The 27,877-nt window shown below is 46.4% G+C and overlaps 10 protein-coding genes across 10 annotated transcripts; 6 read left to right on the top strand and 4 right to left on the bottom strand.

Annotated features, from left to right (window-relative positions):
* Positions 1-20: 20 nt before the first annotated feature.
* BT62DRAFT_1013243 (uncharacterized protein) lies at positions 21-347 on the bottom strand (the record flags this gene model as incomplete). Its single annotated transcript, XM_043178025.1, has 1 exon — positions 21-347. The coding sequence occupies one exon, from the start codon at positions 345-347 to the stop codon at positions 21-23; it is 327 nt and encodes a 108-aa protein (XP_043033490.1).
* Positions 348-1,662: 1,315 nt separating this feature from the next.
* On the bottom strand, positions 1,663-2,084 carry BT62DRAFT_649741 (uncharacterized protein). Its single transcript, XM_043181762.1, has 4 exons — positions 2,059-2,084; positions 1,878-2,000; positions 1,759-1,824; positions 1,663-1,709 (listed from the first exon to the last, which is right to left on the bottom strand). Exons 2-3 carry the CDS (start codon positions 1,980-1,982, stop codon positions 1,765-1,767), a joined length of 165 nt encoding a protein of 54 aa, XP_043033489.1. The 5' UTR covers positions 1,983-2,000; positions 2,059-2,084; the 3' UTR covers positions 1,663-1,709; positions 1,759-1,764.
* Positions 2,085-3,919: 1,835 nt separating this feature from the next.
* On the bottom strand, positions 3,920-5,704 carry BT62DRAFT_924364 (uncharacterized protein; the record flags this gene model as incomplete). Its single annotated transcript, XM_043184601.1, has 3 exons — positions 3,920-4,422; positions 4,481-5,402; positions 5,456-5,704. 3 exons carry the CDS (start codon positions 5,702-5,704, stop codon positions 3,920-3,922), a joined length of 1,674 nt encoding a protein of 557 aa, XP_043033488.1.
* Positions 5,705-7,539: 1,835 nt separating this feature from the next.
* BT62DRAFT_649735 (uncharacterized protein) lies at positions 7,540-7,961 on the top strand. The gene is made up of 4 exons (XM_043181761.1): positions 7,540-7,565; positions 7,624-7,746; positions 7,800-7,865; positions 7,915-7,961. The coding sequence occupies exons 2-3, from the start codon at positions 7,642-7,644 to the stop codon at positions 7,857-7,859; spliced, it is 165 nt and encodes a 54-aa protein (XP_043033487.1). The 5' UTR covers positions 7,540-7,565; positions 7,624-7,641; the 3' UTR covers positions 7,860-7,865; positions 7,915-7,961.
* A 1,120-nt stretch (positions 7,962-9,081) lies between these two features.
* BT62DRAFT_924363 (uncharacterized protein) lies at positions 9,082-9,603 on the top strand (the record flags this gene model as incomplete). Its single annotated transcript, XM_043184600.1, has 2 exons — positions 9,082-9,109; positions 9,272-9,603. 2 exons carry the CDS (start codon positions 9,082-9,084, stop codon positions 9,601-9,603), a joined length of 360 nt encoding a protein of 119 aa, XP_043033486.1.
* A 1,419-nt stretch (positions 9,604-11,022) lies between these two features.
* BT62DRAFT_649683 (uncharacterized protein) lies at positions 11,023-12,099 on the top strand. The gene is made up of 3 exons (XM_043181760.1): positions 11,023-11,486; positions 11,551-11,607; positions 11,661-12,099. The coding sequence occupies exons 1-3, from the start codon at positions 11,304-11,306 to the stop codon at positions 11,934-11,936; spliced, it is 516 nt and encodes a 171-aa protein (XP_043033485.1). The 5' UTR covers positions 11,023-11,303; the 3' UTR covers positions 11,937-12,099.
* Positions 12,100-12,444: 345 nt separating this feature from the next.
* Positions 12,445-13,713, bottom strand: BT62DRAFT_1081237 (uncharacterized protein; the record flags this gene model as incomplete). Its single annotated transcript, XM_043179650.1, has 3 exons — positions 12,445-12,704; positions 13,361-13,565; positions 13,613-13,713. 3 exons carry the CDS (start codon positions 13,711-13,713, stop codon positions 12,555-12,557), a joined length of 456 nt encoding a protein of 151 aa, XP_043033484.1. The 3' UTR covers positions 12,445-12,554.
* Positions 13,714-14,767: 1,054 nt separating this feature from the next.
* On the top strand, positions 14,768-16,880 carry BT62DRAFT_649630 (TLD-domain-containing protein). Its single transcript, XM_043181758.1, has 5 exons — positions 14,768-14,883; positions 14,939-15,081; positions 15,131-16,157; positions 16,206-16,435; positions 16,488-16,880. Exons 3-5 carry the CDS (start codon positions 15,147-15,149, stop codon positions 16,756-16,758), a joined length of 1,512 nt encoding a protein of 503 aa, XP_043033483.1. The 5' UTR covers positions 14,768-14,883; positions 14,939-15,081; positions 15,131-15,146; the 3' UTR covers positions 16,759-16,880.
* On the top strand, positions 16,641-17,384 carry BT62DRAFT_649639 (uncharacterized protein). The gene is made up of 2 exons (XM_043181759.1): positions 16,641-17,027; positions 17,095-17,384. Exons 1-2 carry the CDS (start codon positions 16,794-16,796, stop codon positions 17,308-17,310), a joined length of 450 nt encoding a protein of 149 aa, XP_043033482.1. The 5' UTR covers positions 16,641-16,793; the 3' UTR covers positions 17,311-17,384.
* Positions 17,385-23,994: 6,610 nt separating this feature from the next.
* Positions 23,995-27,558, top strand: BT62DRAFT_938500 (peptide transporter MTD1). The gene is made up of 20 exons (XM_043187555.1): positions 23,995-24,182; positions 24,242-24,372; positions 24,429-24,594; positions 24,654-24,757; positions 24,812-25,130; positions 25,200-25,290; positions 25,368-25,421; positions 25,482-25,638; positions 25,703-25,831; positions 25,891-26,047; positions 26,103-26,191; positions 26,251-26,361; positions 26,422-26,484; positions 26,544-26,627; positions 26,685-26,705; positions 26,760-26,831; positions 26,886-26,997; positions 27,053-27,207; positions 27,265-27,339; positions 27,392-27,558. The coding sequence occupies exons 1-20, from the start codon at positions 24,008-24,010 to the stop codon at positions 27,431-27,433; spliced, it is 2,307 nt and encodes a 768-aa protein (XP_043033481.1). The 5' UTR covers positions 23,995-24,007; the 3' UTR covers positions 27,434-27,558.
* The last annotated feature ends 319 nt before the right edge of the window (positions 27,559-27,877 follow it).

Raw genomic sequence — 27,877 nt, 5'->3', positions numbered from 1 at the left:
GAAGGAAAGAAGACCGCAGATCATCGCCACGAGACGTGGCGTCGGATCTTTTCAGGTACTCGAACGGATGTGAACAATTCCATGACGGCCCGACAGTTTGCGGGCTTCTCACACCGGTGAGTCTGTTCCATTACGCGCTGCCGGAAATCAGGGTTATACGGTCGTCTTCGGTATATCTGCGTGGCACCTCTACGACGATCCACCGTATCGGACGGCGTACAGCCCTCTCTCTCCAAAAGAGCCGAGGCAGCGTTTGGGATCTTGAGAACCACTAGACTGCTGCTGCTCTTCTCCCTGCTTTCAATTACCTCTTGTTCGCCATTGAATGGCTTAGGCAGGGTACGCATACAAGCTGTATTGTGATGGAAAGAATGGAAGATGCTGATTGGTATTAGTTCCCCAGTATTGGTATTTCTTTCAGTGGTGATTAACTGCGTGGACGACGGCAGTGGTTGAGGATGTGCTTTCTACAGGTGATAGCTATAACCGATGTCAGGGACAGGATACTACTGACATGTCAATAGCGTGATCGAATGCGACATAGCACGACTTGGAACCAGTTGGAGCACTGAGAAATATTATGTTCTTCATCACCAAGCGACTCGCTCCTGTACGCAAGCGTGTTGTATTCAACCTATCCGTCTCGTCGTCGAATTCCCCGACGAAAACACTCCCATCAAGCCTGAACTCGCATACAGTCTAGATTCGCGGGATAATACGGTAAATATATATCGCCGTCTCCGCAAAATTAGGATGGGCGCCTGCCCATGGATCAATGAGTCTCATACCATTGGAGCGATTAGATCAATTGCAAGGACGCAATTCGTCATTTCGTCAGAGGCCCGTGGCCGATCTCGCATTGATCTTCGTGCATTTAAATTGGTTGTGCCACATTGTTCATGCTACGCAACGGCAGGTACTCCAATTGTACATCATCTCTGAGACGATCAACAGGACGATGAGCGGGATGAAATAAGACTTACCCTCGTATCATAGGGACTCACGTCCGTTATCAGGAGTACGATCATCACGTCCACGATGAAAGCGTTGAATTCTCCCCATCATCCCACGATAGTAACCCATGTAGTCGGCATATGATAATTCGTTGTACCATAACACTGTTCATCATAATCATCGAATCCTGCACCGCTAATTCATGTCATGCATGAAAGTCTAACCGAAATGGGTTCTTCCACACAAGCGTGCTCCCATTCGAAGGCTGATGACTAGCCGGAATACACTCAACTTGGAACCCAGTCAGCCCGTGCCAGCGCTTATCATTGATAATGTCATTTATTAACCTCTCCAGCAACGAGGAGGTGCAGGAGAAAGAGTAAGAAGGGTCATGGTGCCGACCACAAGCAGTGGGCGAAACGAGATAGCAGTCAGTTTCACGGCCGCAGTTGCAAAGACGGAACTGGATTAGACTATGTATCATGGCGACGGCGAGTACGTGACGTTGAGGATCAGAGATGTCAGGCTATGCAGGAGCAGAGATGGTGATCATAAGAGCTTAACGCCAGTGCTGGCGGTTTCAGCCCGATTCCCGGTTCTCTTGCGACATTTAAATTCGAGTATACGGATCGCCGTTGGAATTCCCAAACCAATCTTCGACCGAACGGTATTTGAACTGCCTCTGGTGTAATTCGCAGGCAGTTTGTATCGCGTTCGATGCTCCGCCCATCCAATAAATTTTGATAACAGGTAGACTACTACTGATCTGGTTAACTTTTCTTTTTCCTGTGAGCGTGTGTATACCTCGGTCTAAGAATTTATGAAATGCTCCCGTGTCGTGGCAACACTCCTCATCGTACGTTTTCTTACCTGTTGGGGCTTTGAGTTTGTTGGTGATGCTTATTGGCTGGAGGTTTCCTTACCTCATAGAGAAAATGGCAATGATGCGTCAGCCGAGGACCTTTGTGGTTGCATTCACAAGCCCGGCTACATCTGCTAAATCCAAAGGAGAAAGGACTGTGAACCATTTCCCTCCGTCAATGCTCCTAGTACAAATATGAGTTTTTCGACACTTTTACTCGAGAGGGATGCGAGCTCCAATACCGATCCTTTTTCTCCCTACTAATTTTGGTCCTGTGATGAAGGATTGTTGCTGTTTGGCTGTCCAAGCTAATGGCCTGTCATCCGACACATGATCCTGAATTGCGAAAAAACTCTGGATGAACAAATGCATTCATACCCAGAGGTAAACGTTCTTTGTTATAATTTTCCACTAGGGACATGACCGTCCCATGGTCATGCTCAAGAAGATAGAGAATTTTTCTCTTGAACATTGGATGCCTTGTAAGTAACGGTGGTTGAATGGTGAAAAAGGCGATGCTAGGTTCGATTCCTCACCTCCGAATGAATAGTCTGATCCAAATCTTTTTTGGGGGGAAGGGGCCTTTGAGAAATCGATATTCAAATTATAGATCTTTTGTCATCTCATATTTGCGGTGAATTCTGCAGCTGTCAGAATGCAAGATTGGACTCATTTTAGCCTGCGATAATTCGTCACCTGGGCGTATATGCCTTGCTTGATGGCTAGCCTGCACTGGTTACCTCTGAAGGCATAGAGTTTGCAGATCAAACAGCATGTGCGGGAGGCAAAGGGTTTTTGCACCGAGGGAGTTTTATGACGTTCACCCAGAGTTCAGGGCATGGAACCGAGAATGGACTCTGAGTTAGGTGTAGTCTTCCCTTTGAATAGTACATGCTTTTTTTTTTTACTCATAGCCTCTCGACATGGGTAGCATACTATAAGTGAAAAGATTCATGGGGGGTGCTGGAATCTCGGTGCAACGACGACGAAAGCACGGAAACTGGAAGCGACAGTTGTACTTGTGGAAGTATCGAAAGGTCATTCAATGAGGAAATCCATGGCCCCGGGAGGTTGAAACGATTCTGCTTCTGACGGTTAGGGGAACTTCCGCTGTTGGATTCCGAAGATCAGAAAAGGTGAGCGAAAAACTTTGTCGTACTTTGTAATTTTGCATCCGTTTGAAAACCGCTAGTTTGTACATGTAGGTTCTGAATGTGATGATCTTGCTAGCCAGAACTGAAAATCAACTGACATACATCAATAGCATTCACAGCAAGTGCACAATTTACGACAAGAATGTCATTGCACATGACCTCAGAGGAAGGGGGGAAGAGTCATTCATGACCTTGTGGAATTACCATGCGAAACCGTTACGTACAGCATGAAAGAGCGAATGAGTCTCACTGGACGTGCACATCCTGAACGAAACAGAAACGAGTCTTGTTTTTTGAGTACCTATAACAAAAATGGAACGAGTATCTCATTATTTGAATATGGGGAATCGAACCCCACGCCAGTGCAATATGCCCTTTGACGTGAGACGTGGCGATGAAAAGTGATAGTGTGTTATTATGCTTGAGAGACGACGCGTCAATCGGCACTTGATCGGCACCACCACTATCGACGACGACTCGGGTGCGTCGATATGTGCAGCGCCACTGTCTTGCCCCCCGGTCATAGCTCGAATCTCCGAAGATGGGGAGGAAAGACAAACTGATCGATCGATCGACATTATCCTAACTAGGCGGTTATCGCATCACGAAGTTGTCGCTTCCCTGATCAATTCGCTATGTGACATAGTTTCCGTAGGATTTCATTCAGTCGCATGGCAATGAATAACTAACTGTATTTACTAAGCTGTTATAGTGCCAAGACTCGCCATGCCAACTAAACCCATGCACATTCCTCAGTACGACAACTACCCCTTGCAAGGGGAGAGACGATATGACAAGTCCACTAGTCCAAGCCCTAGATGCCAAGGCCATTAGTTGTAAGTACGAAAAGACGAGACAAAAAATAAAGACGAACTTAAACAGTGATCCACCGGTGGTCAAAGCACTCATCTGCACTAAGTCTTCGATTTCGTCGTGCATGTTGAGATGCCTAGGTGACGACGCCGAGGTGCACATTAGGGAATCCGTTCACCTTGATACGCTCAAGGAGCCACCAGAACGGTGTGGCATAGGTCATATCAGAAGATGGCGTCTTGCCAGAACCACCAGTAAGCATGCCACCAATACGGCCATGGATGTCGGCAATTACTGAGCCTGAATCGCCAGGTTTCGAAAATACTTCTGATTTGCTGTCGTAGTTGATTATCACCCACTCCATGGAGGTTTGGTCGATTGATGTGTCGGTGAAGTATTCGCGAACTATAGAAAAGACACCATTCGCACGGCCGATGGTGGTGTTAGTGGCATTGCCGTTCTTGATGACCAACAAGCATGGTTCGCCGTCCGAGTCCCACATGTTGGGGGTGCGCAGAGCGTTGTCAGGAATGATGCCCATAAGTGGAAGCAGACGATCTTCGGGATATGTGAACTCCCAGTTGGCGTCTCCAAGGGCGAAACATTTTTTCTTGAATTCTTCTGGCGTTAGCTTTGTTCCTAGATATAAATAACATTTAGGTTAGTAGATGGTATTAGCTGGATGGTAAAAACATACCGAGGTCAATCTTATTGCCCTGGAAGCCGTCACCGAGCTTGGCCCGGTCGACCTCGAAGACCCCCCAATCCTCCGTGAAACGATGCCGGCCGACACTGACACTGATGGGTGGGGAGCGGAGGATGTGTCCAAGGACACGATTTTGAAGTCTGTTCCAATCGTTGTTGAGCTGCTTGCGCAACACTCTAAGTGCATCTATTTTCTTCTCCACATCGTCCAGCAACGCCTGAGCCTCAATTCGGGCCGCCTTGGCCTCCATAACATCACCAGCGTTGGTGCCCTTCTCCCTCTCCTCAAACCCTTTAATCTCCTTCCTATAGTTCTTCACCGCCGTGCTATGTCCTGTGATATTGATTTCGATCGAATTAACGAGGTCAGTTATGTCTCTATTGCTAAGCAGGAGGACATTTTTACGAGGCGCACTGGGGTGGTAAACATAGTCATTGTTGGCTTCCTTGGATCCGATGAGGACGTGACGGCATGAAAGGCCGAAGAGTTTCTCACTGCCGCCACCCTGGGCGAGGTAGAGGGCCATCGTTCCCCCAGCGTCGGGCCTGGCCTTGGTAGAGATGTGCAGGCCGAGGGTGGGAGTGAGGGGACCGACAACGTCAATGAGTGGGTCGTCGACAGAGACGGGTTTGAGAAGCCGAGGACCGGCCTCGCACATGTAGAAGGACTCGCGGAAGTCGACATCGACGTCGGTGATCTGGTAGTCCTTGAGAAGGGCTAGGATATCCTGAGCTGCGTCGTGGGCAGCCGTGGCAGAGGTAGACTCGGGGAAGACACCAATCCAAATAGTAACCGGACTGACAACCGGTTTATTAGCTTCAACCGTTTCTTTATCAGTGTCTTCTTCGTCCTCGGGGGCTTCGTCGACCTCGACCATCTTAAAACGAACAACATCTACCGTTGTAAATGGGATCTAGAAATCCTAGTTAGCAAATTCTACGATATAATGGATACCTATTAACTGACCGTGTGAGCGTCTAAAACCTTGACAACCCTCCAGCCCAAGTCATTGTTCCAGACTGTTGTAATTGGATGGTCAAAGACCTCGCGCAGCTCCTTCAAACGGCACTGGGCCTCAGGTCCGCTGGGCGGGGACCACTCCTTGCCTGTGCGGTAAAGCAATGTGGGTGCAGAATGGAGGCCTGCGTAGTAGGATTGAGCCTCCGCCCTGGAGACAGCGTACACATCAGAAGTGGAGGAAGCAGTGCTGGACATGATTTGACTGCCAGATTCCAGAGAGGAGAAGGTCGACGAGCTGGTAGATGAGGAGAAGGTCGACAAGGTGGTGGATGGGGAGATATTTGTTCTTTTGTCAACAGAGCTCTGAGCCTCCGCAGAGCTTCCAGAAAAATGAATGTAACGCTCGACACCTTCATCAGAAGGCACTGAATGAAGAGAGGGAAAACGAGATGGTTAGTATGGGATAATGATAAAGAAACTAAGGGACAGACTCGTGTATTGTTCAAATGATGAAAGGCGAGCTGAACCACTTCACTGTGTGGCTTATTATTTGAAAGATTAAAGGCGAGCTGAGCGACCTCACCGTGTCGTGTATTGTTCAAATGATGAAAGGCGAGCTGAGCGACTTCACTGTGTGGTTTATGATTTGAAAGATTAAAGGCGAGCTGAGCGACCTCACCGTGTCGTGTATTCGTTGAAGTATGAAAGGCGAGCTGAGCGACTTCACCATGTGGTGTATGCTTTGAAGATCAAAGGCGAGCTGATTGACGCGTCGTCTCTCAAGCATAATAACACACTATCACTTTTCATCGCCACGTCTCACGTCAAAGGGCATATTGCACTGGCGTGGGGTTCGATTCCCCATATTCAAATAATGAGATACTCGTTCCATTTTTGTTATAGGTACTCAAAAAACAAGACTCGTTTCTGTTTCGTTCAGGATGTGCACGTCCAGTGAGACTCATTCGCTCTTTCATGCTGTACGTAACGGTTTCGCATGGTAATTCCACAAGGTCATGAATGACTCTTCCCCCCTTCCTCTGAGGTCATGTGCAATGACATTCTTGTCGTAAATTGTGCACTTGCTGTGAATGCTATTGATGTATGTCAGTTGATTTTCAGTTCTGGCTAGCAAGATCATCACATTCAGAACCTACATGTACAAACTAGCGGTTTTCAAACGGATGCAAAATTACAAAGTACGACAAAGTTTTTCGCTCACCTTTTCTGATCTTCGGAATCCAACAGCGGAAGTTCCCCTAACCGTCAGAAGCAGAATCGTTTCAACCTCCCGGGGCCATGGATTTCCTCATTGAATGACCTTTCGATACTTCCACAAGTACAACTGTCGCTTCCAGTTTCCGTGCTTTCGTCGTCGTTGCACCGAGATTCCAGCACCCCCCATGAATCTTTTCACTTATAGTATGCTACCCATGTCGAGAGGCTATGAGTAAAAAAAAAAAGCATGTACTATTCAAAGGGAAGACTACACCTAACTCAGAGTCCATTCTCGGTTCCATGCCCTGAACTCTGGGTGAACGTCATAAAACTCCCTCGGTGCAAAAACCCTTTGCCTCCCGCACATGCTGTTTGATCTGCAAACTCTATGCCTTCAGAGGTAACCAGTGCAGGCTAGCCATCAAGCAAGGCATATACGCCCAGGTGACGAATTATCGCAGGCTAAAATGAGTCCAATCTTGCATTCTGACAGCTGCAGAATTCACCGCAAATATGAGATGACAAAAGATCTATAATTTGAATATCGATTTCTCAAAGGCCCCTTCCCCCCAAAAAAGATTTGGATCAGACTATTCATTCGGAGGTGAGGAATCGAACCTAGCATCGCCTTTTTCACCATTCAACCACCGTTACTTACAAGGCATCCAATGTTCAAGAGAAAAATTCTCTATCTTCTTGAGCATGACCATGGGACGGTCATGTCCCTAGTGGAAAATTATAACAAAGAACGTTTACCTCTGGGTATGAATGCATTTGTTCATCCAGAGTTTTTTCGCAATTCAGGATCATGTGTCGGATGACAGGCCATTAGCTTGGACAGCCAAACAGCAACAATCCTTCATCACAGGACCAAAATTAGTAGGGAGAAAAAGGATCGGTATTGGAGCTCGCATCCCTCTCGAGTAAAAGTGTCGAAAAACTCATATTTGTACTAGGAGCATTGACGGAGGGAAATGGTTCACAGTCCTTTCTCCTTTGGATTTAGCAGATGTAGCCGGGCTTGTGAATGCAACCACAAAGGTCCTCGGCTGACGCATCATTGCCATTTTCTCTATGAGGTAAGGAAACCTCCAGCCAATAAGCATCACCAACAAACTCAAAGCCCCAACAGGTAAGAAAACGTACGATGAGGAGTGTTGCCACGACACGGGAGCATTTCATAAATTCTTAGACCGAGGTATACACACGCTCACAGGAAAAAGAAAAGTTAACCAGATCAGTAGTAGTCTACCTGTTATCAAAATTTATTGGATGGGCGGAGCATCGAACGCGATACAAACTGCCTGCGAATTACACCAGAGGCAGTTCAAATACCGTTCGGTCGAAGATTGGTTTGGGAATTCCAACGGCGATCCGTATACTCGAATTTAAATGTCGCAAGAGAACCGGGAATCGGGCTGAAACCGCCAGCACTGGCGTTAAGCTCTTATGATCACCATCTCTGCTCCTGCATAGCCTGACATCTCTGATCCTCAACGTCACGTACTCGCCGTCGCCATGATACATAGTCTAATCCAGTTCCGTCTTTGCAACTGCGGCCGTGAAACTGACTGCTATCTCGTTTCGCCCACTGCTTGTGGTCGGCACCATGACCCTTCTTACTCTTTCTCCTGCACCTCCTCGTTGCTGGAGAGGTTAATAAATGACATTATCAATGATAAGCGCTGGCACGGGCTGACTGGGTTCCAAGTTGAGTGTATTCCGGCTAGTCATCAGCCTTCGAATGGGAGCACGCTTGTGTGGAAGAACCCATTTCGGTTAGACTTTCATGCATGACATGAATTAGCGGTGCAGGATTCGATGATTATGATGAACAGTGTTATGGTACAACGAATTATCATATGCCGACTACATGGGTTACTATCGTGGGATGATGGGGAGAATTCAACGCTTTCATCGTGGACGTGATGATCGTACTCCTGATAACGGACGTGAGTCCCTATGATACGAGGGTAAGTCTTATTTCATCCCGCTCATCGTCCTGTTGATCGTCTCAGAGATGATGTACAATTGGAGTACCTGCCGTTGCGTAGCATGAACAATGTGGCACAACCAATTTAAATGCACGAAGATCAATGCGAGATCGGCCACGGGCCTCTGACGAAATGACGAATTGCGTCCTTGCAATTGATCTAATCGCTCCAATGGTATGAGACTCATTGATCCATGGGCAGGCGCCCATCCTAATTTTGCGGAGACGGCGATATATATTTACCGTATTATCCCGCGAATCTAGACTGTATGCGAGTTCAGGCTTGATGGGAGTGTTTTCGTCGGGGAATTCGACGACGAGACGGATAGGTTGAATACAACACGCTTGCGTACAGGAGCGAGTCGCTTGGTGATGAAGAACATAATATTTCTCAGTGCTCCAACTGGTTCCAAGTCGTGCTATGTCGCATTCGATCACGCTATTGACATGTCAGTAGTATCCTGTCCCTGACATCGGTTATAGCTATCACCTGTAGAAAGCACGTCCTCAACCACTGCCGTCGTCCACGCAGTTAATCACCACTGAAAGAAATACCAATACTGGGGAACTAATACTAATCAGCATCTTCCATTCTTTCCATCAGAATACAGCTTGTATGCGTACCCTGCCTAAGCCATTCAATGGCGAACAAGAGGTAATTGAAAGCAGGGAGAAGAGCAGCAGCAGTCTAGTGGTTCTCAAGATCCCAAACGCTGCCTCGGCTCTTTTGGAGAGAGAGGGCTGTACGCCGTCCGATACGGTGGATCGTCGTAGAGGTGCCACGCAGATATACCGAAGACGACCGTATAACCCTGATTTCCGGCAGCGCGTAATGGAACAGACTCACCGGTGTGACAAGCCCGCAAACTGTCGGGCCGTCATGGAATTGTTCACATCCGTTCGAGTACCTGAAAAGATCCGACGCCACGTCTCGTGGCGATGATCTGCGGTCTTCTTTCCTTCGTCACAAACCTGATGTCGGATGCACGCTCCCCTCCTGCCATGCTTTTGTATGTCACGCTGCATTGTTCAATTTCAAAGTACGAGTCTTCCACTCTCACATGAATTAAACCGTATTTGGCAATCCTCCTCCACAATATGGTGCCTTTATTGGTTTACCTTTCGCATTTCAAGTAGCCTCTGGCCGTTAACTAACCAGAGGAAAAGAAAGACCTGCGAACGCCAGGCCAGATACTTTGGCCTATACCAAGTCCATGTATTTACATGCCATCGCACTGTATCTATCAGCCCTCACTGCTGTACAGCATATAATGGGTTCTATTCGGATTTACCGCGTGCCATCCTTCCTTAAATCAGTTAAGCCATCTTGTTTTTGCAGCCTCAAAGAATCCACCTAGATGCTCCTCTTCGTTGCGAACAAGACTACCACGGAAACCTCCGTCTCTCCCCTCCTCAACTAGGTCGTCTCAGCCGTTGACACCGCCATGTCTTCTATTGTTTCCATCAAAGCTGGATGTCTTGCGGTCGAGAGGGGTAACAAGGACGATATCGCAGCGCTCGCTGCTGGTATCATGACAGCATGCACTCCCATGCACCCATGTCGTGACATTCGTGCTAACGAACCATGGTAGATATTAATACCACCACGCAAGGTCTTACGACCTTGGGACTAGGCCTGGGCAGTCTCCTAACAGTTATCAGCGTAGCGCTGAGCCAGCTGCTCGTCACGCTCGAGGCTGTCGTTTCTGGGTTACTTTCGGCCGCTGTGGCATTGCACGTGTGTTTTTGTTTATTCTTCCGATTCAACATCTGTATATCATAGTTTGATGCCCTGCCTCTAAGAATAACTCAAACGTCTCGTACTTAACAGAGGTTAATTATACACAATTTTAAAAGCTGTCTCAACAACTTGATAGGATCTTATGCGCGGAAGGAAGCAAAAAAGAAAGGAAGTAGTTTTATTCATCGGGCCCGGCTGAAAAAAAATCAGCTGCGAACATCACCCTGCTTATCTGGGACATTGTACAGCTTTGAAGAATTGCGCAATTAACTCATTTAACATCACACAATACACTTCGACTCCGGTCCATTTCGGTCTATTTCTACTATATCTCCTACGCCGAGTGGAACCACCTAATCGGGCTCCAATACAATCATATATATAACAAGCTGAAACGCAGAAGCACATTTCCGCTAGTTCGATTCACAATGGTAACAAAATAATTCTGGATAGCATTCGGAACTCGCCATTTTCTGATAATAGAGCTTTCTATGCATGTGTCCACAGCTGTGCGATATCACAACTGACCCGAGGCTATGCCTGTACGCCGCTGTGCAATGGATTCTTTAAAGACCGAATGTATAAAGCTTCTAATAACTGCATATGTATCATTTGCGGTCCTTTCACTTATTAACTATTGATTCAAAGCACTTGAAGCCCCTTATGTGCCCTCATATCAGTGTAGAAGTGTTCATATATACTTCGAGCGCATCCATTCAGTACAGCGCTACAGCAGTTTCCACCGCAGTTGTATTGACGCACGGCTTTGGAGCCGGAGTGGAGCTGTTTACTGGCGGTTAACTTGCACATACTTAACACAGAGATAGATCAAACTACCTCGTTGTTATTCTCCAACGTTACTGACACCGTTTCACTAGGTGAAGAGACTTTGACTCATAAACATGACTAGCAACACGAGCACGGCCATCACAATTCCCACCAAGACTACAGTGCCGTCGTTTATAAGCCTTGGTGGTAACGGGAACTCAATCACTCGAACCAATTTGTCAATTATGCAGCCGTTAATTCTACTGAAAGCAATTTGCTTTGCGGTCAAGAATAAACTGGGTGAAATTCTGTATAGTGTACGTACCATAACAGATTATCTTTTTCCTCTCCTATGTGCACCACTAACAACTTATTCTCTAGGGTCATCAAAGCCAACAGATGGCAACACAACATCCGTCAATTGAACATAGAGCTGAGGTGCATACTGATTCTTCGTCTCGGGCCCTCGATTATTATTAATTTCCATCTAGCCAGTTCCTACGGATGAAGTTGAAGAACTGGCAAGAAATATTCTCCCCCTTGAACGGCTAGAGGCACAGCTAGCAAATGAATATGGAATGACGGGAGATATCGACTCTGTGGAAGTCTTCGCAGAGACGAAAGCCAGGGCTTTTGCAAAAAGAGATGCGAAAACTACAGCGGCACTGAAAGATCTTGACACATTGTACCAGCTACGTCTTCGTGCTTCTACCTTGCAGCTGCAGAGTTCCCTCAATGACGAACAGGTGCATATTCATTTTGAGTGATCGATATCAAGTTGATCATCGACGGTTTCAGTCCCTAACTGCACGCCACATCGACACCTCGTGATTTGGGCCGTTCATATAGGGATTGATGTGTATGGATGTAACCACCTGCGGGGATGCGGTATTGATGGAAAATTAAATTACCTTACTAAAAACCTCGGCGTGCCAAAAAAACCCAATCCAGTGCTTGTTTGGGTCCAAGGAATACGCTCCAAGTGACAATATACCACATCCATACACGCATCAACATCATATGGACATCTCAGCTACTCGAAAGACCTTTTGAAGATGAGCTTTGGACAAACAATTGTGGTACAGCAGCATATCAGGAGGTTAGCCTGATGCTGCTATGGTTGCGGCTCATGATGATCTCGGGATGGTTATCCACATGAGATGTGCACGCGGTCTTCATGGCCCCAAGGTCGTACAGGAGGCGAAGAGAATGGAAGGCTGGGAGATTTCACGATAAGAATATGTCAATATGCTATGAGAGACTACAGAAACCGCGCTAGAACTTGGTCATCATCGTGCGACGTCTTTTCCAGTCTCGAAGTATCTATACACAACAGCGAGAAGGCTGAAAGACTTATGCATACATTAATACACTGTCCGTTTCGGTTATCTTAATAGGGGGCTGACCCCATGGAACTGTGGCTCGATAACGGCCAACTGGAACATTTTGTTAGCGGGAAAATATTCTGGGTTGTGAGTGGAGGCAGCGAGATCTGCATGTATCCGCTGTCCGAAGTCCTGAGCGTACCAGCTGAGCTAAAAGTGAATCGAGCAAAGTCCACAGAGGACCATTGTAAGAGTTATCCGCAGCCTGTGCAGTGAAGTTTAGCATTGACTAGGTCATATAAGATCTCAACACACTGTATACCAACTGCTCTGGCAGAGACGTTGCTCTTTTACTAAGGTGAGGCAGTTTAATGACGATTGCGATCGCAGTGATGCCATTTCCCAGTAATTCGATTGTAAGACACACCTTGAAACCAATGGCTAGTCATATACTGAGAGGATACGGCCTACGGCAAAATCCGTAAAGGAAGATATGTGAATAGGGCGGTCAGGTGATCTCTGTTAACGCATGCAGTTTTCTTGTCAGAGAATAACTGAATATTCCGGGAGTCAGTCCTTCGCGGGAAAAAGGATGGGCTGCTCTTCAGCAGTAGTGACCAAAAGCGATGCGACACATCTAGGTATTGCTGGTGTTCCCTTGAACAGATTATGGAGGGACCTGGATAATCATCCCCGGGGGAGGGGGGAATTTGAAATCAACCTGTGATTTGCGCCCACACAACCAAGTAGTCCTGCCATTGGATTTGTAGACTTTTTTTTTTTGGTAGGCCCTTTCCCTCGTCCTCATATGTTTTGTCAATAACTCACAGGCAGAGGGAGAAGAGACCAATATTTAAGGGACAAACGTTACGGTCACTTGAGCCTAGAGTAAAGCGATTTTCAGGCGGTGATAATGCCGCGCTCCCTGCTGGTATACACGCCCACGCACTCATTGTCATGGCTAACGAACCGTGGTATAATATCAGTGCTACGACACAAGGATTCACGACCTCGGGACTGTTATCGGCGTAACGCTTAGCCAGCTGCTCGTCACGCTGGAAGCAGTCATTCCTGGGTAACGAGCGTTGTAAGTGTTTTTTTCGTTCTTACCTAATGACGCTGGGGAACAGGTTGTGGGGAGGTTCGTTGCGCTGCTTGTGGGTCTTTTTGGGAGTTGTTCTCGGATAGTATGGTTGTGGTTGTGAACAGGACTTGTCATGGGTTTTTTTTTTTTTTTTCGTTCTCTGCAGCGGCGTTTCTGCTTGTATTCTGTATTGTATCCATGGGGATTATTTTGCGAAACAGTGGTGTCGCAAAATGTAAATTCTGATGCGATTCGGGGTCATGCGAGCCTGGAATACAAAGAGGATTTATTTAAGATTTCTTATTGGATTTTTACGCGTGGTGTTATGAATACGAGAGTTAGCGTGGTAAAGTGTATGCGTCGTTTCGTTTAGCGCTCTGCATTTCAACGTCATCGGCTGTCACTCCATTTGGCATTTCATCAAATGAGAAAAGCAGATCTCTTCATATCTGGCCTAGAATGGCGCCTGTACTTGAACGCGATGACTCTTGCCCTAGTCGTGATTTATTCGTTGGGCAAACCACGGGCACTTTCGAGATCAGTGAGACGGGTATTTGGATTGGGAACGGGAGCAGATGGCGTTTGTGTGGTCGGGCGGAGTACAAGATGGGTCTATGCCGTAGTAAGGCATTGCTATACCTATCAATGATCACTGAGCTAGCGAGAGCGCAGCAAGCCGTAGGGGATAAAGATCCGCCCTTAGAAGTTGAGGTGGTCGGCGCGGAGTTTCTTCAATACATTCACTGGTCGGTATAGTCTGCGAAAGATTCCATCTCTGTGGGTTATGGATTTTTGTGTAGAACAATGGAGTCCTCTGGGCCCCAAGTGTGGATGTCTTCACGACATATAACGGAGAGCACAATCTAGTTCAGTACGGATAGATAAAGCATTGAGTACAGAACTTGGTTTTTTGGCGATCTGAGAGGAGGATAAAGCAGGAAAATTATCGGACCGACGTTGTCGTTCGGGTGGGGTCAAGGAAAAAACATAGAAAGGGATATCCGCAGAATTAACGGAAGGTAAAAAGAGGAACAGGGCCCAGGGAATGGTGGTTTTCGGTCCTGGTGGATCATAAAATAAAAGTTTCTGAGTTTGGGAAACCGGAAAACTTGTGATGGCATTGGCGAGAATTCCAAAGCGGGCGGCCCGAGATCCGGAATTCTTGTGGCGATCAGGCAAACAGGAGTATACAGCAACCATTACTACCATCTTGACTTTTGACCACGACGACTCTACTACGAAATATCACGAACGGCCCTGACTATAGGCGTGTCTGAACTAAGGTCTGCAAACTAACGAAACCTGGTGAGCTGTTTTTGCTCTTTGAACGAGATTGACTGCTGATTCATTCCTACGGCAGGCTTCCATTCTTGTCATTTCGTGGGCAGGTGCATCCATTCCAAGGATCCTGTCTTCTCTTTCAGGAAAAAGATTTACGAGTAGGGTAAGATCGACAGTGAAGCTACGCGACCGAAGAGTGTGTATTGATTGAACAGATAAAAGGTGCGTTCACTTCTGGCTCGTGCAGGAGCGCCTGTTAAGAGTATTGCAGGTTGCCTGGAACCGTGATGGCATCGTCATTGGACTCGATATGCGGCGACATAACGCACCCAGAGCGACGGTCTTCTCCAATAAAGCACGCCGAAGAGTGCATCGACCGATTCGCCACGCTATTCTCCCCGCCCACACCTCGCGCCTCTCCCACGAATTCCCCGCCACTAATACACCCCACGTTGGAGTCACCCCGCTCTCCGGACGGGGAATTTGGCACCTTTGTGTCTGTCCCTCCGTCGCAGGACCCGCTAGCAGCTGAGCCGTTCTCGCCTGTGGATGTAGAGCCCAGTACCAGTCGCATATTCTTCGAAGAGGCGGCGCGCGCGCAGGAGAGGAATAGGCGCGAGGTGTTGGATGGGCTAATACAGGATGAGCCTCTGTTTCGGGACAAGGAGCCGCCTGCGGAGGTGGATCTGTATCTGGATCTGGACGACGACTTTTTCAGAGCCAAAACGTCGAGTGTGCTGCCGTCGCTGGTATCTACTGCACTATCATCTCGACACCACTATTCCCCGCCCTCGCGTGCATCGACCCTCTCTGCTGCGACACCGGCCCCGCCAGTGGCGTCTACGTCATCGGTCTCAACACCCGTCGCCCACTCTGAGACCCTCCCGTCCCGATGGTTGGACACGTTTCTCCCGCCCCGTTCACCACCCTCACCATCTGCGCGTGCCACTCTGGACTCTCTGTTTGATCACCATGTAGAGCCTCAGCGTCCACATTCTGTGGTTCCCGTCGAAATCTCGCATGACACACCCTTCGCACCTCACGGTAGCGCGTCAGAGACGTCGTCTGTGGTGTATATACCTCCTAGTGGCGCGCCGGGGTTTCGTGGCGAGGAATACGCTTGGGACAAGGGATTCTCGATGCAGCTGGAGAAGGAGCTGGAGAGTAAAATAAATAGTCACGACCGAGCTGCATCCGTTCCTATTGGCGGGCTCATCGAGAAGAAGATGGGAGATGTAGAATTGAAAGGGAGAAGGGAGGGTACAGTGTGCGTGTTGGATATAACACTAGCGACTATGGTGAGTGCGTCGTTTCTCTTCGACGATCACAGGCTGACTGCGGTCCAGATCCGCCCTCAACTCCCCGCCCTCTCTCGGCTCTCTCGTTCGTGGACCTTGCTCTATTCCTTGGATCAGCATGGCATATCGCTCAACACGCTCTATTCGCGTTCTGAGCAGTCCAAGCCGACTGGCGTGCTGATCGTCGTCAAGGATGAGGGAGAGACTATATTTGGGGCATTTATCGGGGACGGGATACGCAAGAGCAGCGGTAAGGGATACTACGGTACCGGAGAGTCGTAAGTTGTTTCTTTTCATACTTCAACTCAATTCATGTTCATAAGTTTATAGATTCCTATGGCGCTACGTCAATGGCAAGCTTTCAGTCTACAAGACTACAGGGAGGAACGACTACATCGCCCTTTCTGAGCGGGAATCTCTGAGCTTTGGAGGTGGGGATGGGTCATATGGGCTGTATATTGAGAAGAGTTTGTTGGAGGGCTCGTCGGCGAAGTGTTTGACGTTTGGAAATGAGGTGTTGTGTTCGCCGGGGAGGACGCGGGCTGGAGGGGCTGTGCCGTTTGAGTGTGTGGGTTTGGAAGTGTGGCGCGTGGGACCTTAGACCTTTGGGTGTTTGTTTCGTGATGCGTAAGGCGAATGCTATCACGATTCCTTGATTGCCAATGTGATGTTCCTCACTTGACGTCTGCCTTCAGACCTAGGGCGGTCATCGAAAGGGCGCTGGTCACATGCATCACAGTTTCTGTCGACCACTGCTATGTGTCTCTCGACCACGCCAAGGCCACCAGCATCGCGTTCGTTCGCAGTTCGGGAAGACTGGAGCGGGCCAGATGTCGTGGAAAAGATCAATGGCAATATTGCATCTCGCTGGTGTGTAATTCGTCCGCTCTTTCTGCTTTGTATTACCTGGCCCTAACTTAGATCTTCATATGACCAGCTCGATTTCTCTCTCCTCAGTGCCATTCCGCTGCGATGGTCTTCACGGGAAGCGGACGGTGTGATGATTTTTGCGGGGTTCTTTTTCTCTTCTTGTACATGTGTCTGTCGTTTCATTACAGTTACCTTCCCCCTTCCCCCCCGAACCGAACCACGCTCTGAGGTCCGGACGCAACGATATAGAAGTCTACGCATCGTTTTTGTCCTCGGTCGGTAGAGGTCCCCGAGAACGCGAGGTTTCAATCTTATCCGACAGCCGTCACATTGATTTCTTACATATGGATATGGGCTAAGTGGGTGTGCTATTCGTTCGGTTGCGGAGGGGTTCGATTCTCTATGTCCTTATGGAACGTATATGTTTTAATTATTCACATGAGATTCCGGTTGACGTACTTGTGCCACAATTTTGAGGGGGGAGGCCGTTTTCTTGCCGAAATGGTGAACTCATCGACGGTGGGTGCCTAATTTCGGGTTTCTTTTACATTAGGTCAATGCTTTCGAATGACTTGAGTTATTTTAGTTAGTGAAACCGAGCTCGAGACTCCCCAGGTGAGCGAGGTGGTTCCATTTTTTTTTGTTATAGCACCCTGGATCGTTTGGGTTAGCACCAAGGAAAAGGAAGATGGGGATTGGCTCGGCTCGTGCAGGTTGAATTTTTCGAATGCTCGGTGTACCAAAGTCCCAAGGCCTGCTATGAAAGGAATAACCCACGTCGTTGGAGCTCGAACTCTGTATTCTTTGTTCTCTGTCACAGGTGGGAATTACCAATATACAGGCTCTAAAGTATATCGGCATTGGGCATTAGGACGCGAACGTGATTGATTATTAGACACTGCTTCTTCATCACTGTGGTTCAAACTTCCACCCCATGCCTTAAGCAGTCCTGCTTGTCGGAATCGCAAGAGCAAAGTGTTTAGCGTGTACGTGAGAGTTAAATTCCTCATGTCGTTTTCCGTATCTTTGGTCGAGAAGACGCTCTTTTTTTGTTTTGTTGACTGTCGGCAAACGGTTCGAAATGCTGTGGGGATGATGAGACCTATCATTCGAAAAAGTGAGATGTCCTCTCCAATCCTCACGTCTAATGGATGACATACACGCGGATATGGCTATACGGTCACCTTAGGTTTCGAGTCCCTATATCCGAATACTGTCCATCTTTCGTTCACAAAGTCTTTTTAATTTAATTCACCCCTGAGATTTGGTTAGCAAGTAGTCCGTTTGCTTATATGGAGATCTGGTGTGATATTTTACTTCAACTGTGGATCCCCTCATACAATGCAGTGGTACGCCCAGAATCGATGAAAAAAACACACAGGGACTGGAAGCTGGATAGTGTACCGGCGGTAATCCGACGTTCGAGGTTCGATTCCTTGAGAGTTGCCTTCCAAGATTTGCTAGCATGCCATTCGTTTTGGATGATATACGGGGCATTTTGTTTTCATGTAGGAGGGGGGAGATACTTCCGATGTACAAACAGGTTAGTTTCGGATACAAGCACATAAATAGGCAGTCACTCGACCTAAGCCAAGACATAAGCGGGAAAAAAGAAGAGAAAGTACGAGTTTTGGTTGTACCATTCCATTAAACGTTGTCTCATTTTCCTGAGTGTGCCAGCCTCACTCAGGATCCCCCCTCCCATGAATATTGGGACTTCTTTTGGCAATGTCGTGAACTGCTTGCTGACATGCGGAATGACTGATTATTTAGTTACGAGCTCGGAGCTTCCTTATTATGGCTTGTTAGTTGTCCAATCAGCATAACTGCTTCTCTCTATAGACTGTACAGGATCCAGCAACATCAGCACTCACACTCAGGACCAGGACCTAGTCTGATGGCCCTTTCACATATCCAGTATTGCTGCTATGATGACCACCAGCTTGGGGTTCAATTCCCCCTACTCCAAATCGGAATCCTTCTTCATAAGCACACTTGTTTTCATTTTTCACATTCTAATTTCTGGTGTTGTGAATTATAGATGAAAGCATGTTTCAGATCTAACATGTGGATGGACCATAAAGGATTGATGATTGTTTGGAAGGAGGGTGGGTGTATAATAAACATGGCTGAAAATCAGTCAATGGGTGAGGACTCTTCAAAAAATTCTCACTATGCTCAAAGTGCTCTATAAATATGTCATTATTTGGCAGTTGAACCCCATTTCTGTACAATGAAAGCAAATTCAGGAGCCAAAGCCAACACCAAAAAATCTTGCCCTCTGGCTCAGTCAACCACACTTTTTTTGAATATTCTTTGGTGTAATTCACCAGCTGGCTAAGGCAGGGTTCAATTCCCTATGTTCAAATGCTAGAAACACCATTATGATGTGTTGGTTTTTTGTTTCCCTTTTTCTGGCAGAGACACTATCTCCCCTCAAGGGTTTAATGAAACTGCTGTGTTTGGGTACAACTATGAAGACAGGCACCATATACAGACTTTTTCATCTCACTTTTTTTGAAATTGACCTACTAACTGATCTGACTTTCTGAAGGAAAATGTCAGTATCTGTGGTTTCCAAGAGGCTTGTTTGCCAGTAGAATCCAAGTCCAAGTTGATATGTAACTGCTGCTAGGATTTCATCCTGTAACCTTCTCCTGATACATCAATAGCTGGCTTCAGATTCAATTTTCCCAGTACCAGCATGCTTAATGATTGTGTTTCAAGTAGGGTATTATATAATGTGTGCTGTTTTGTTTCTGTTTGATCAGGTAGCTGACATCCAGAAGTCATTGAGATGTTTTTCATGAGCATTGGTATGTAGTTTCTTAAGTGAATGCACTGCTTTTCTCTCTCTCACTTGAAGATCGCTCACTCCTCCTGCCTGACTGTATTTTTATTTTCAATCATCTGCTTTAAGTCAAACATCACATGCTGTAAGTGAATTCAGAATAGAAGAACAAAAGAGTAGGCCTATGGACATATTTAGCATATTGGAGTTAATGTTGCTGAGAGTGTGAAGTTTTGATTTCTCTTGTCCCATCTCTTTGATTGAGAAAATGCTCTTGTTGTTTGTTAACTATCAGCTACATGACAAGAGGCAATGATTTGATCATTTTATGGATGATAGACCTAATTTTTCTATATCTCTCAAGAAGCCAAATATCCAGCAAGGTCTTTTGAACCCTTATATCTAGGGATCTTCATGCAGATATAGCTGTATAGCCCATCTACCTTTTACTCAGAGTGCAAATCCTCATATCTGAATTCTGTTAGATTGCAAGAGTAGGTTTTTTTAAAATTTAATTTAATCTGAGCTTTAGGTTTTATAAGACACCTCTGTTTTTGCTTGGATAGTAAGTAAGTAGTCCACATCAGGATATAAAAAACTGGTGTGATTTTTTACATAGATATCAGATAGAGTTTTGATGATAAAATGAAAGAAATTCATGTGATAGTCTAAAGAGTCTGACCAGAATCACAGCACCTCTAGATGGATTGAAAGGTTGCAGACATAGGTGGTGTACCAGTAGCATCATCAGAAATTCAAGGTTTGAGGTTGAATTTCTTGGACCTGCCTTTCAGGATGGGTACCATTTATTTCAATAGTTATGAGAGACTTTCTTTCATATATAAGAGAAATACTTCCAATATATAATATAACAGGCAGGTTACTTTGAATTTGATTTGAGTACAAGTACATAAATAAGCAGTTGCTCTAAGCACTCAACCTAAGCATATATGAAAAAGAGATAAGTGAGAAAAGAAGAGAACATAGTCAGTATACCAGTTCCTCATTTTATGTTCATTCAATTTTCTGAGTGTGCAGTGATAAGCCTTCTAGCTCTGTATGCTCAGAATTCAAGGATTCAAAGAACAGTTTTTCATCTCCATCCCTTGGATGGGCTTTTCTGAGGTTCATTATTGCCATTCCAACCCAACTTTAATGAAGAAAAAGTGCTTGTTGGGACTCCTTCAACCATGCATAGCACTTGTTGACTTGTTACAAGTTTGTCTTATATAATTCAAGCACCAATTCTCTTGCTACTTTCAGTATGCCTTGGATAAAAGATGAGATAGCATTAGCTTATAAACTATTTAAAGTACTCATACTCCTAACAAAGAATATAGCTCCTGTCAGTTGAAGAGATGAAACCCCTTGAAGTAAGGTAATATCATGCACAAGTGAAAGATCAAAGGGCACAGATTTAGCAATTTTCTTCAACATCAATCAGATTCATGTCACACAGAATGCATAAAAGAAAAAACTCATATCTAGGAATGAAAAGGTATAGGAACTAGTAAAGCTCATGAAGAATCTTCTGAAAACATCAAGATGATGTTCTTCAACATTTATGTACCTCAGATGAGATCTGTCCTTCATGAGCATTAGAGTGATGACTGGACCATACCATAATTTCTCTTGCTTCTGAGAACCAGTGAGGTTGATAGTGGTCACAGTCACTGCATTTGGATTATTGACATCTGGATGCATTCCCTCCTTGCAGTACTAAATCTGAATTGGCAGATCAGCCTCACTGAACCTTTAACAGGTGAGCTCATATTGATCAAAGATGTCACCTAGCACCAGTATGCAGTTGATTATATCCTCATAGTTTCCCCATTGGAATATAAATGTGAGAGGAACTGATGTTGCACTCAAGTCTTGCATCTTGATTTTGAGTTTGTGAAAATAGAAATGAGATTAAGACATATCATTTTGTTGGAATATCAGACCTCAAATACCATGTGGGCTGGAATATATTCTTTCTCTGTTGATTCATAATAGAGTAGCAAGCAGATCAGCAAGCATGTAGTGCTTCAGAACATATCTGTGATCTAGTGAACAGACACATATGAATGAGACATACTATTAGTGGATGTATAATAAATTTTTTCAAATATACCTTAGTGTAATTCATTAGCTGGTCTGAGCAGGGTTTGATTCCCTATTTTCAAACAGTAGTAGCACCATCATGCCATATTGGTTTTGTTTCCTTTTTCTGGAAGGACAGTTATCTCCCCCAAATCATTGATCAAGAGTATATGAAACTGTTTGGAAACAACATAAAGATTGACAATGCATGCAGACTCTTTCATTTCATGTTTTTTTATTTACTAACTGGTCTGGCCTTCTTACCAGACAGAGAAAAATATCAGTACCTGTAGTTCCCAAGACCATCTGCCCTGCCAGTGTCTCCCAAAGTTGAATCTGAGTCTGAGTCAACATGTAACTGCTAGGATTTCATCCTGAAATGTCTCTCTGATAAAAAGCCAGCTAACAATACCATTCAGCAGTTTGCTTGAGGTTCAAATCCTTAATGTCCATATTTCTGGATGTGTATCTAATGATTTTTGGGTCTTAATGTGTGCTGTTTTGGTCAGAGATACAGTGTCCAGAAGAGAATGAGATGTTATTCATGAGCACTGAGCATTGGTGCATATGGTCTGATTTCTCTTTGCACTCTCGCCAGAGATGATTGTCAAATCATATATGTGTTATCCTCTTCTCTTTGCACTGGACACTAGTCCATTTGCATCTCAACTTGCACATTGCTTCTTGTTTAGCACATGATCATCAATGGTATCTGATCAATACAGCTGATAAGATCTCTGAGTTATTTTTAGTGTCACAGCATTCACATGGGAATGAGGTGGAAAGTGAATGCTTTTTCTCTCTCTTTTTCTCTCTCTCTCTTGCTCCCTCCATCTAACTAAATTTTTGTTTTCAGTCACCCGCTGTAAGTCAAATATCCATGCTATAAGCAAATTTGGAATAGAAGAGCAAAGGGAGTTAGGTCTATAGATACATTGAGTGCATGTCTGAGGCATCAGGAGATGGTCGGTGTGGAATGGAGCGAGAGTGGTTATCTGTGCATAGTCAGCAGGGCTATGCCATACATACGGACTGAGGCGGCGGACACGTACAACTTGTCGGAGTGGCCGATAGGAGACTCTCTCATATGTACGTGGTCAACGTTCATCGACATCTCTTCTTCTTGAGGTGATTCCTTTGCTCTCTTATCCTCACTCGGGATCCCCCGCGAATATTATCACTTCTTTGGCAACGTCGTAGGCTGAAAGCTGCTCGTCACGATAAGGGCCATCAATTATCACTCAACAACCTCGCGTTGTTTCCTTGGCGCAGTATGGGATAGTATTGTAGGAGGACCCTCAGAGAACGCGATGATAATGAGCCGCCCCTCTAGGTATATTTTTTCTCTTTTTCCATGACATTAAGCCCACATGATGGCAGATGTGCCTGCGGCTTGAATTGACATTTCTCCGTCCACAGTATGTACGTCATCTCCGGCATCCATAATGGTTTCCGCATCTCATTTTCCCCGGATCTGTCAACCACCCCCAACATCACTTCCCCCCACAATTTTACCATCACGTTTTGCAGGGGACTGGGCTGCACAAAATGAATTCGGTATAGGTGTAGGTGTTTTATCCTCAAGTGAGGAAGAGAGAGCAACTCTGAATGCTCGGGTCTTTTCTTTGGAAAGTGGAGGTATGGGTACTCAAGGCAGAGGGTCGACCTCTTCTCTCCGCATAGTCTATTTAATTGTCGCTTGTTTACTAGACCAGGACAGGTTCGCATCGTTAACTCGCTATCTAAGTGTAAGCAAAGTCTGTAGAACCGCCCTACTAGTTATGCGCAAGCTCCACATGTTCTACATTTCGATCAGCAGCCTCTTGTCTAGAACATGCCACTATGAGCACCCTTCGGGCACGCGCTCCAGGAAATTCTCACAACCCTTGAGAATTTTCTACCTCTCAGGTTCAAGTCAAACATGCTTTTTTGTTATCGCCACAGGTATGCGGGCGGATGCAATATGGTAAGATCTTCGGACTCCCGTGCTAGCCGAGCTTACATTGAGGCACTTGCTCCCATTGCAGGAACAATAAAAATAAATGCCAGCGAGTCGAATCTCGCATATATACACAGCCAATAGACGGTATCTGACCGTCCATCCATGGAGTCTCTCGAAACTACGGGCAATCGATCCTTTCACTCTGATGATAAGCTCTCCCCCACCGATAACAAAAGGGCGTCGACTGAGGTCATTACGGCCATCCCTTTCCAAGGAGATGTCTACGATGACTTGCGCATTATCGATATGGGTGAAGATGGGAAGGAGCGTCCTATTGGTACGAGCCTCACTCTTTTTTTTTGGCCTCCGTTTCGGGAGGCTGACCACATTCTACAGTGACGGACATGGACGTCGCTACGCGCCTTATCTCCCTAGAAGATGATCCTACTCTTCCAGCATCCACATTTCGCATGTGGGTCCTCGGTATCGGGCTATCATGCTTCGGTGCCGTCCTTGGGCAGATATTTGTAAGGCCCATCCATCACGAGGCTACGAGACAATGCCAGTTCTGACACAGCATTAGTACTTCCGGCCGCAAACAGTATTTGTCTCGCAGCTGTTCCTCCAAATCCTAGGATACATTCTTGGTGTCGTTCTGGAAACCATCATACCCGGGCCCGGAAATCCTGTCGAGAGCCTGAAGATGAAGGATAGCGCTTTTTGGAGATTCATGAATCCTGGTCCTTTCAGTACCTGGGCTCTTTTATTTTTCTTTGTTATGATCATCATCGGTCTAATTTTCTCTCAGATATCAAGGAGCACGTAGCAATGACTATCTTTTCGACGACCGCCGCCGAATCTGCCCTCGCTATCAGCATCTTCGCTGCGGATGACTTGTACTACAACATTCAGGTCCGCAGTAAACAATTGTATCTTCATAATTATCAGCGTCTGATAGAATCACAGCCCAATGCAGGTGTCGGGATCTTCACCCTCATCGGCAGCCAGCTCATTGGTTACGGGCTGGGCGGAATCATGCGCTCATTCCTCGTCTACCCTACCTATGTCGTCTTCCCCAACCTTCTCCCCACAGTACAGCTCTTCGACGCCCTCCACCGAGGAAAGAAAATGTTCCTCCAGAAAAAGCGCGTCCGGTTCTTTTGGAGCATCTTCGTGGCGATCTTCGTCTGGGAGTGGTTCCCGGAGTATATAGCTCCGACCCTGACGGGGATCAGTGTCTTTTGTTTGGCAAACAGGAATAGTGCCTGGTTTACGAGGATCTTCGGTGAGGGAACACCCCGATCCCTTTCACATAGGGCTTAGCGGAATTGGTTTCTGACACCGTGCTGTGCAGGTGGCGCTGCGGGTAATGAAGGACTCGGGATGTTTGCCTTGTGTTTAGACTGGAATTATGTGGGTTCAGGTGGAGGCAGCATGGGCGCACTGTACGTTTTTTTTGTCATGACGGAGCCGGGAGCAATGTCTGTGTTCAAATGTCGACTTTATATTCAGTTATATTCAGGTTCACGCCCATCTCGACGCAGCTATCGTTATATTTTGGGACCATGATCTGCATGTCAGTATATCGTCTTTCATACAAGAGAGGAAAACATAAATGACCATCTCTCCAACGCAGAATTGCCTTCTGTGCGTGCTACGCTCGCAACACCTGGAGCGGCCAGAATTTCCCCTTCCTATCGCAAGCGCTCTTCTACGAGAACGGGACGTTGTACGACCAGCTAAGCATATTGAATGACGATTTCAGATTGGACCCAGAGAAATTGGGGGTCCAGGTAATTTTTTTTTTTCTTTTTTATGGGTTCCTATTACAAATCTGCCATTTTAACCTTTCCCCAGGGTCTCCCATGGTTCGCCAGCTCGCAGGTCCTCACAAAGATCGGCAACAACCTAGCTATCGGCTCAACCATCATGCATGTCATGCTGTGGTACGGCAAGGACATTTTCGGGGTCATCAAGAAATACAAGGTTAGAGAAAAAGCTTTTATATATATGTCTCGCGTCACTGACAAAACGCCTCCACCCAGAACGGCGAAACCTACGACCCGCACCTGGAGAAGATGAAGGTATACCCAGAGGTCCCGATGTGGTGGTACATAGCAATATTCCTGGGGAGCTTCGCCATGGCCATGGCCACCGTGTACACCAGCGACTCGAGACTTCCATGGTGGGGCTTGATCGTCGGTACGTGTTCCATTCCCAAACGCATGCAATTTTTTTTCTAGGACGTTCTCTCTAGCGATCATCATCTCCGCGGTGTTCCTCCCCTTCGTCGTTACAGTTTATGCCATCACGGGGTTCTCTCCGGACGTCACAAGCCTCGTGCAGGTGCGCTCTCGATATCCTGCACCCGATGTATCCAGCCGGCCTCATCAGCGTGTCATTAGATCCTTGGAGCCTCGATGATGCCAGGAAGTCCTCAGACTAACATGTATTTCACCCTCTACGGCTCCAACACCCTGAGTCAGGCTCAAGGGCTTATCAGGGACCTCAAAATGGTGGGTGGGCCCGATCTCTATGGACCGGGTTTCCTTCCAGTTCTTAATCTCTATCATAAGGGACAATACACCAAGTTGCCTCCTCGCGTCACTTTCGTGGTTCAATCAGCCGGAACAGTCGTTGTGCGCATTTATTGTCGCGTTGTCTTGGTTTAAATTCTGAACTGACAGATCGGTAAAAGGGCGGTCTCTTGAATTATGTTATCATGAAAGTTATCATTGCAGCGCATCGGGAAATACTTCTCGACGTTCAAGGGAACAACATCGTACGTCCCCCCTCTTCCTCGTTACGACGAGATTCCATCTATTAATGCACCACATAGTGGTCGGGCCAGCAGGTCCAGGTAAACACACTGTCTATCAATCACCCAGTCGAGACTGACCATGAGAACAAACAGTCCTTTAATAGCGACGCCGTATCTTGGGGAGCACTAGGCAAAGAGCTCTACTCTCCGAGTGGGCGATATGGTGTGAGTAACCTATCTACCTACCTGCCTGCCCATCATCATCTCACACTCTGACAGATCGTCCCGTTATCTATCCTCATCGGCCTCGCGGTACCCATCCCATTCTGGCTTATCCACCGTCGATATCCAAAATTAGGCGCCAATCACGTCGTCACGCCCATACTTTGTTGTGAGATAAGATTTTTTTTTGGTATGGGGGTTCGTGTCTAAAGCTCTCCCACCAGGGACGCTCGGGTATCTCAGTGTCGGGATCAACACATCTGTGTTCACGACCTTTTGCTTGGCGGTGTTCTCGCAGTATTATCTCCGGCGATACCGGCCTGGGTGGTTTAGGAAGTACAACTTCCTAATGTCTGCGGCGTTGGATGGGGGCACGCAGGTGCGGATTGTTCTTTTTTTCTTCTTCTCACTGTCATCATGGCTGACCCCTGTGCAGGTCATGGTGTTTGTCTTTACGTTCGCTGTTGGAGGCGGCTCGGGTACGGTCATCAATATGCCCAATTGGGCTTTGGTTCGTTGTGCGATGAGCATTGGTCGTTTGTATACTGATGAAACGTGTCTAGAATCCTACTGGTAATCCCGATTATTGCAAGAGGCTCACCTGAAAGCCAATATCACGCAAGTTCTTCAGGGCTTTCTTTTTCTGGAAAATTGCTATACATCTGGAGCTGAACCAAAAAATTGTACTTGAAAAGAGTTTAAGGAGAATACATTATGAATGTTAAAACGATCTTAGAGTGAGAAACGTTAGAAGATCTTGACACAAGTTGAGATATGCGGGTGCACAGAATATTATACACCCATGTATAGTGTAGCAGGAAGGTGTCACTCCGCCATGGATCCCTGACCATTCCCAAGACAGCTTCGAAAACGTATTGAAATTCCTGGAGGAGTGCGATGATGTTATGAGAGAGAGCAGTATTTACATAACACTCGCGGTCAGGGCAATGGATGATGCAACAATGGCGACCTTGCAAGTTATTCATCCTAAAATGTAGTGTCATTCTGAGTGCATATTAGATAACCTTACCTAAATCCATAAACTTTTG

The sequence above is a fragment of the Guyanagaster necrorhizus genome, assembly GCF_019112545.1.
Source record: "Guyanagaster necrorhizus MCA 3950 unplaced genomic scaffold BT62scaffold_57, whole genome shotgun sequence".
Lineage (NCBI taxonomy): Eukaryota > Fungi > Basidiomycota > Agaricomycetes > Agaricales > Physalacriaceae > Guyanagaster > Guyanagaster necrorhizus.
The sequence above is the reverse complement of the archived record's forward strand: the minus strand, read 5'-3'. Positions and strand labels throughout refer to the sequence as shown.

Bases quoted from the DNA above. Each gene is read 5' to 3' on its own strand.
- BT62DRAFT_649741 (XM_043181762.1), bottom strand. From the start codon at position 1,982: ATGGTTCACAGTCCTTTCTCCTTTGGATTTAGCAGATGTAGCCGGGCT. The intron at 1,825-1,877 runs GTAAGGAAACCT...AAGCCCCAACAG, and splicing joins ATTGCCATTTTCTCTATGAG to GTAAGAAAACGTACGATGAG.
- BT62DRAFT_649735 (XM_043181761.1), top strand. From the start codon at position 7,642: ATGGTTCACAGTCCTTTCTCCTTTGGATTTAGCAGATGTAGCCGGGCT. The intron at 7,747-7,799 runs GTAAGGAAACCT...AAGCCCCAACAG, and splicing joins ATTGCCATTTTCTCTATGAG to GTAAGAAAACGTACGATGAG.
- BT62DRAFT_649683 (XM_043181760.1), top strand. From the start codon at position 11,304: ATGACTAGCAACACGAGCACGGCCATCACAATTCCCACCAAGACTACA. The intron at 11,487-11,550 runs GTACGTACCATA...CTTATTCTCTAG, and splicing joins TGGGTGAAATTCTGTATAGT to GGTCATCAAAGCCAACAGAT. The intron at 11,608-11,660 runs GTGCATACTGAT...ATTTCCATCTAG, and splicing joins CAATTGAACATAGAGCTGAG to CCAGTTCCTACGGATGAAGT.
- BT62DRAFT_649630 (XM_043181758.1), top strand. From the start codon at position 15,147: ATGGCATCGTCATTGGACTCGATATGCGGCGACATAACGCACCCAGAG. The intron at 16,158-16,205 runs GTGAGTGCGTCG...ACTGCGGTCCAG, and splicing joins ATATAACACTAGCGACTATG to ATCCGCCCTCAACTCCCCGC. The intron at 16,436-16,487 runs GTAAGTTGTTTC...ATAAGTTTATAG, and splicing joins TACTACGGTACCGGAGAGTC to ATTCCTATGGCGCTACGTCA.
- BT62DRAFT_649639 (XM_043181759.1), top strand. From the start codon at position 16,794: ATGCTATCACGATTCCTTGATTGCCAATGTGATGTTCCTCACTTGACG. The intron at 17,028-17,094 runs GTGTGTAATTCG...TCATATGACCAG, and splicing joins GGCAATATTGCATCTCGCTG to CTCGATTTCTCTCTCCTCAG.
- BT62DRAFT_938500 (XM_043187555.1), top strand. From the start codon at position 24,008: ATGGAGTCTCTCGAAACTACGGGCAATCGATCCTTTCACTCTGATGAT. The intron at 25,422-25,481 runs GTCAGTATATCG...TCTCCAACGCAG, and splicing joins TTTGGGACCATGATCTGCAT to AATTGCCTTCTGTGCGTGCT. The intron at 26,706-26,759 runs GTAAACACACTG...GAGAACAAACAG, and splicing joins GGTCGGGCCAGCAGGTCCAG to TCCTTTAATAGCGACGCCGT.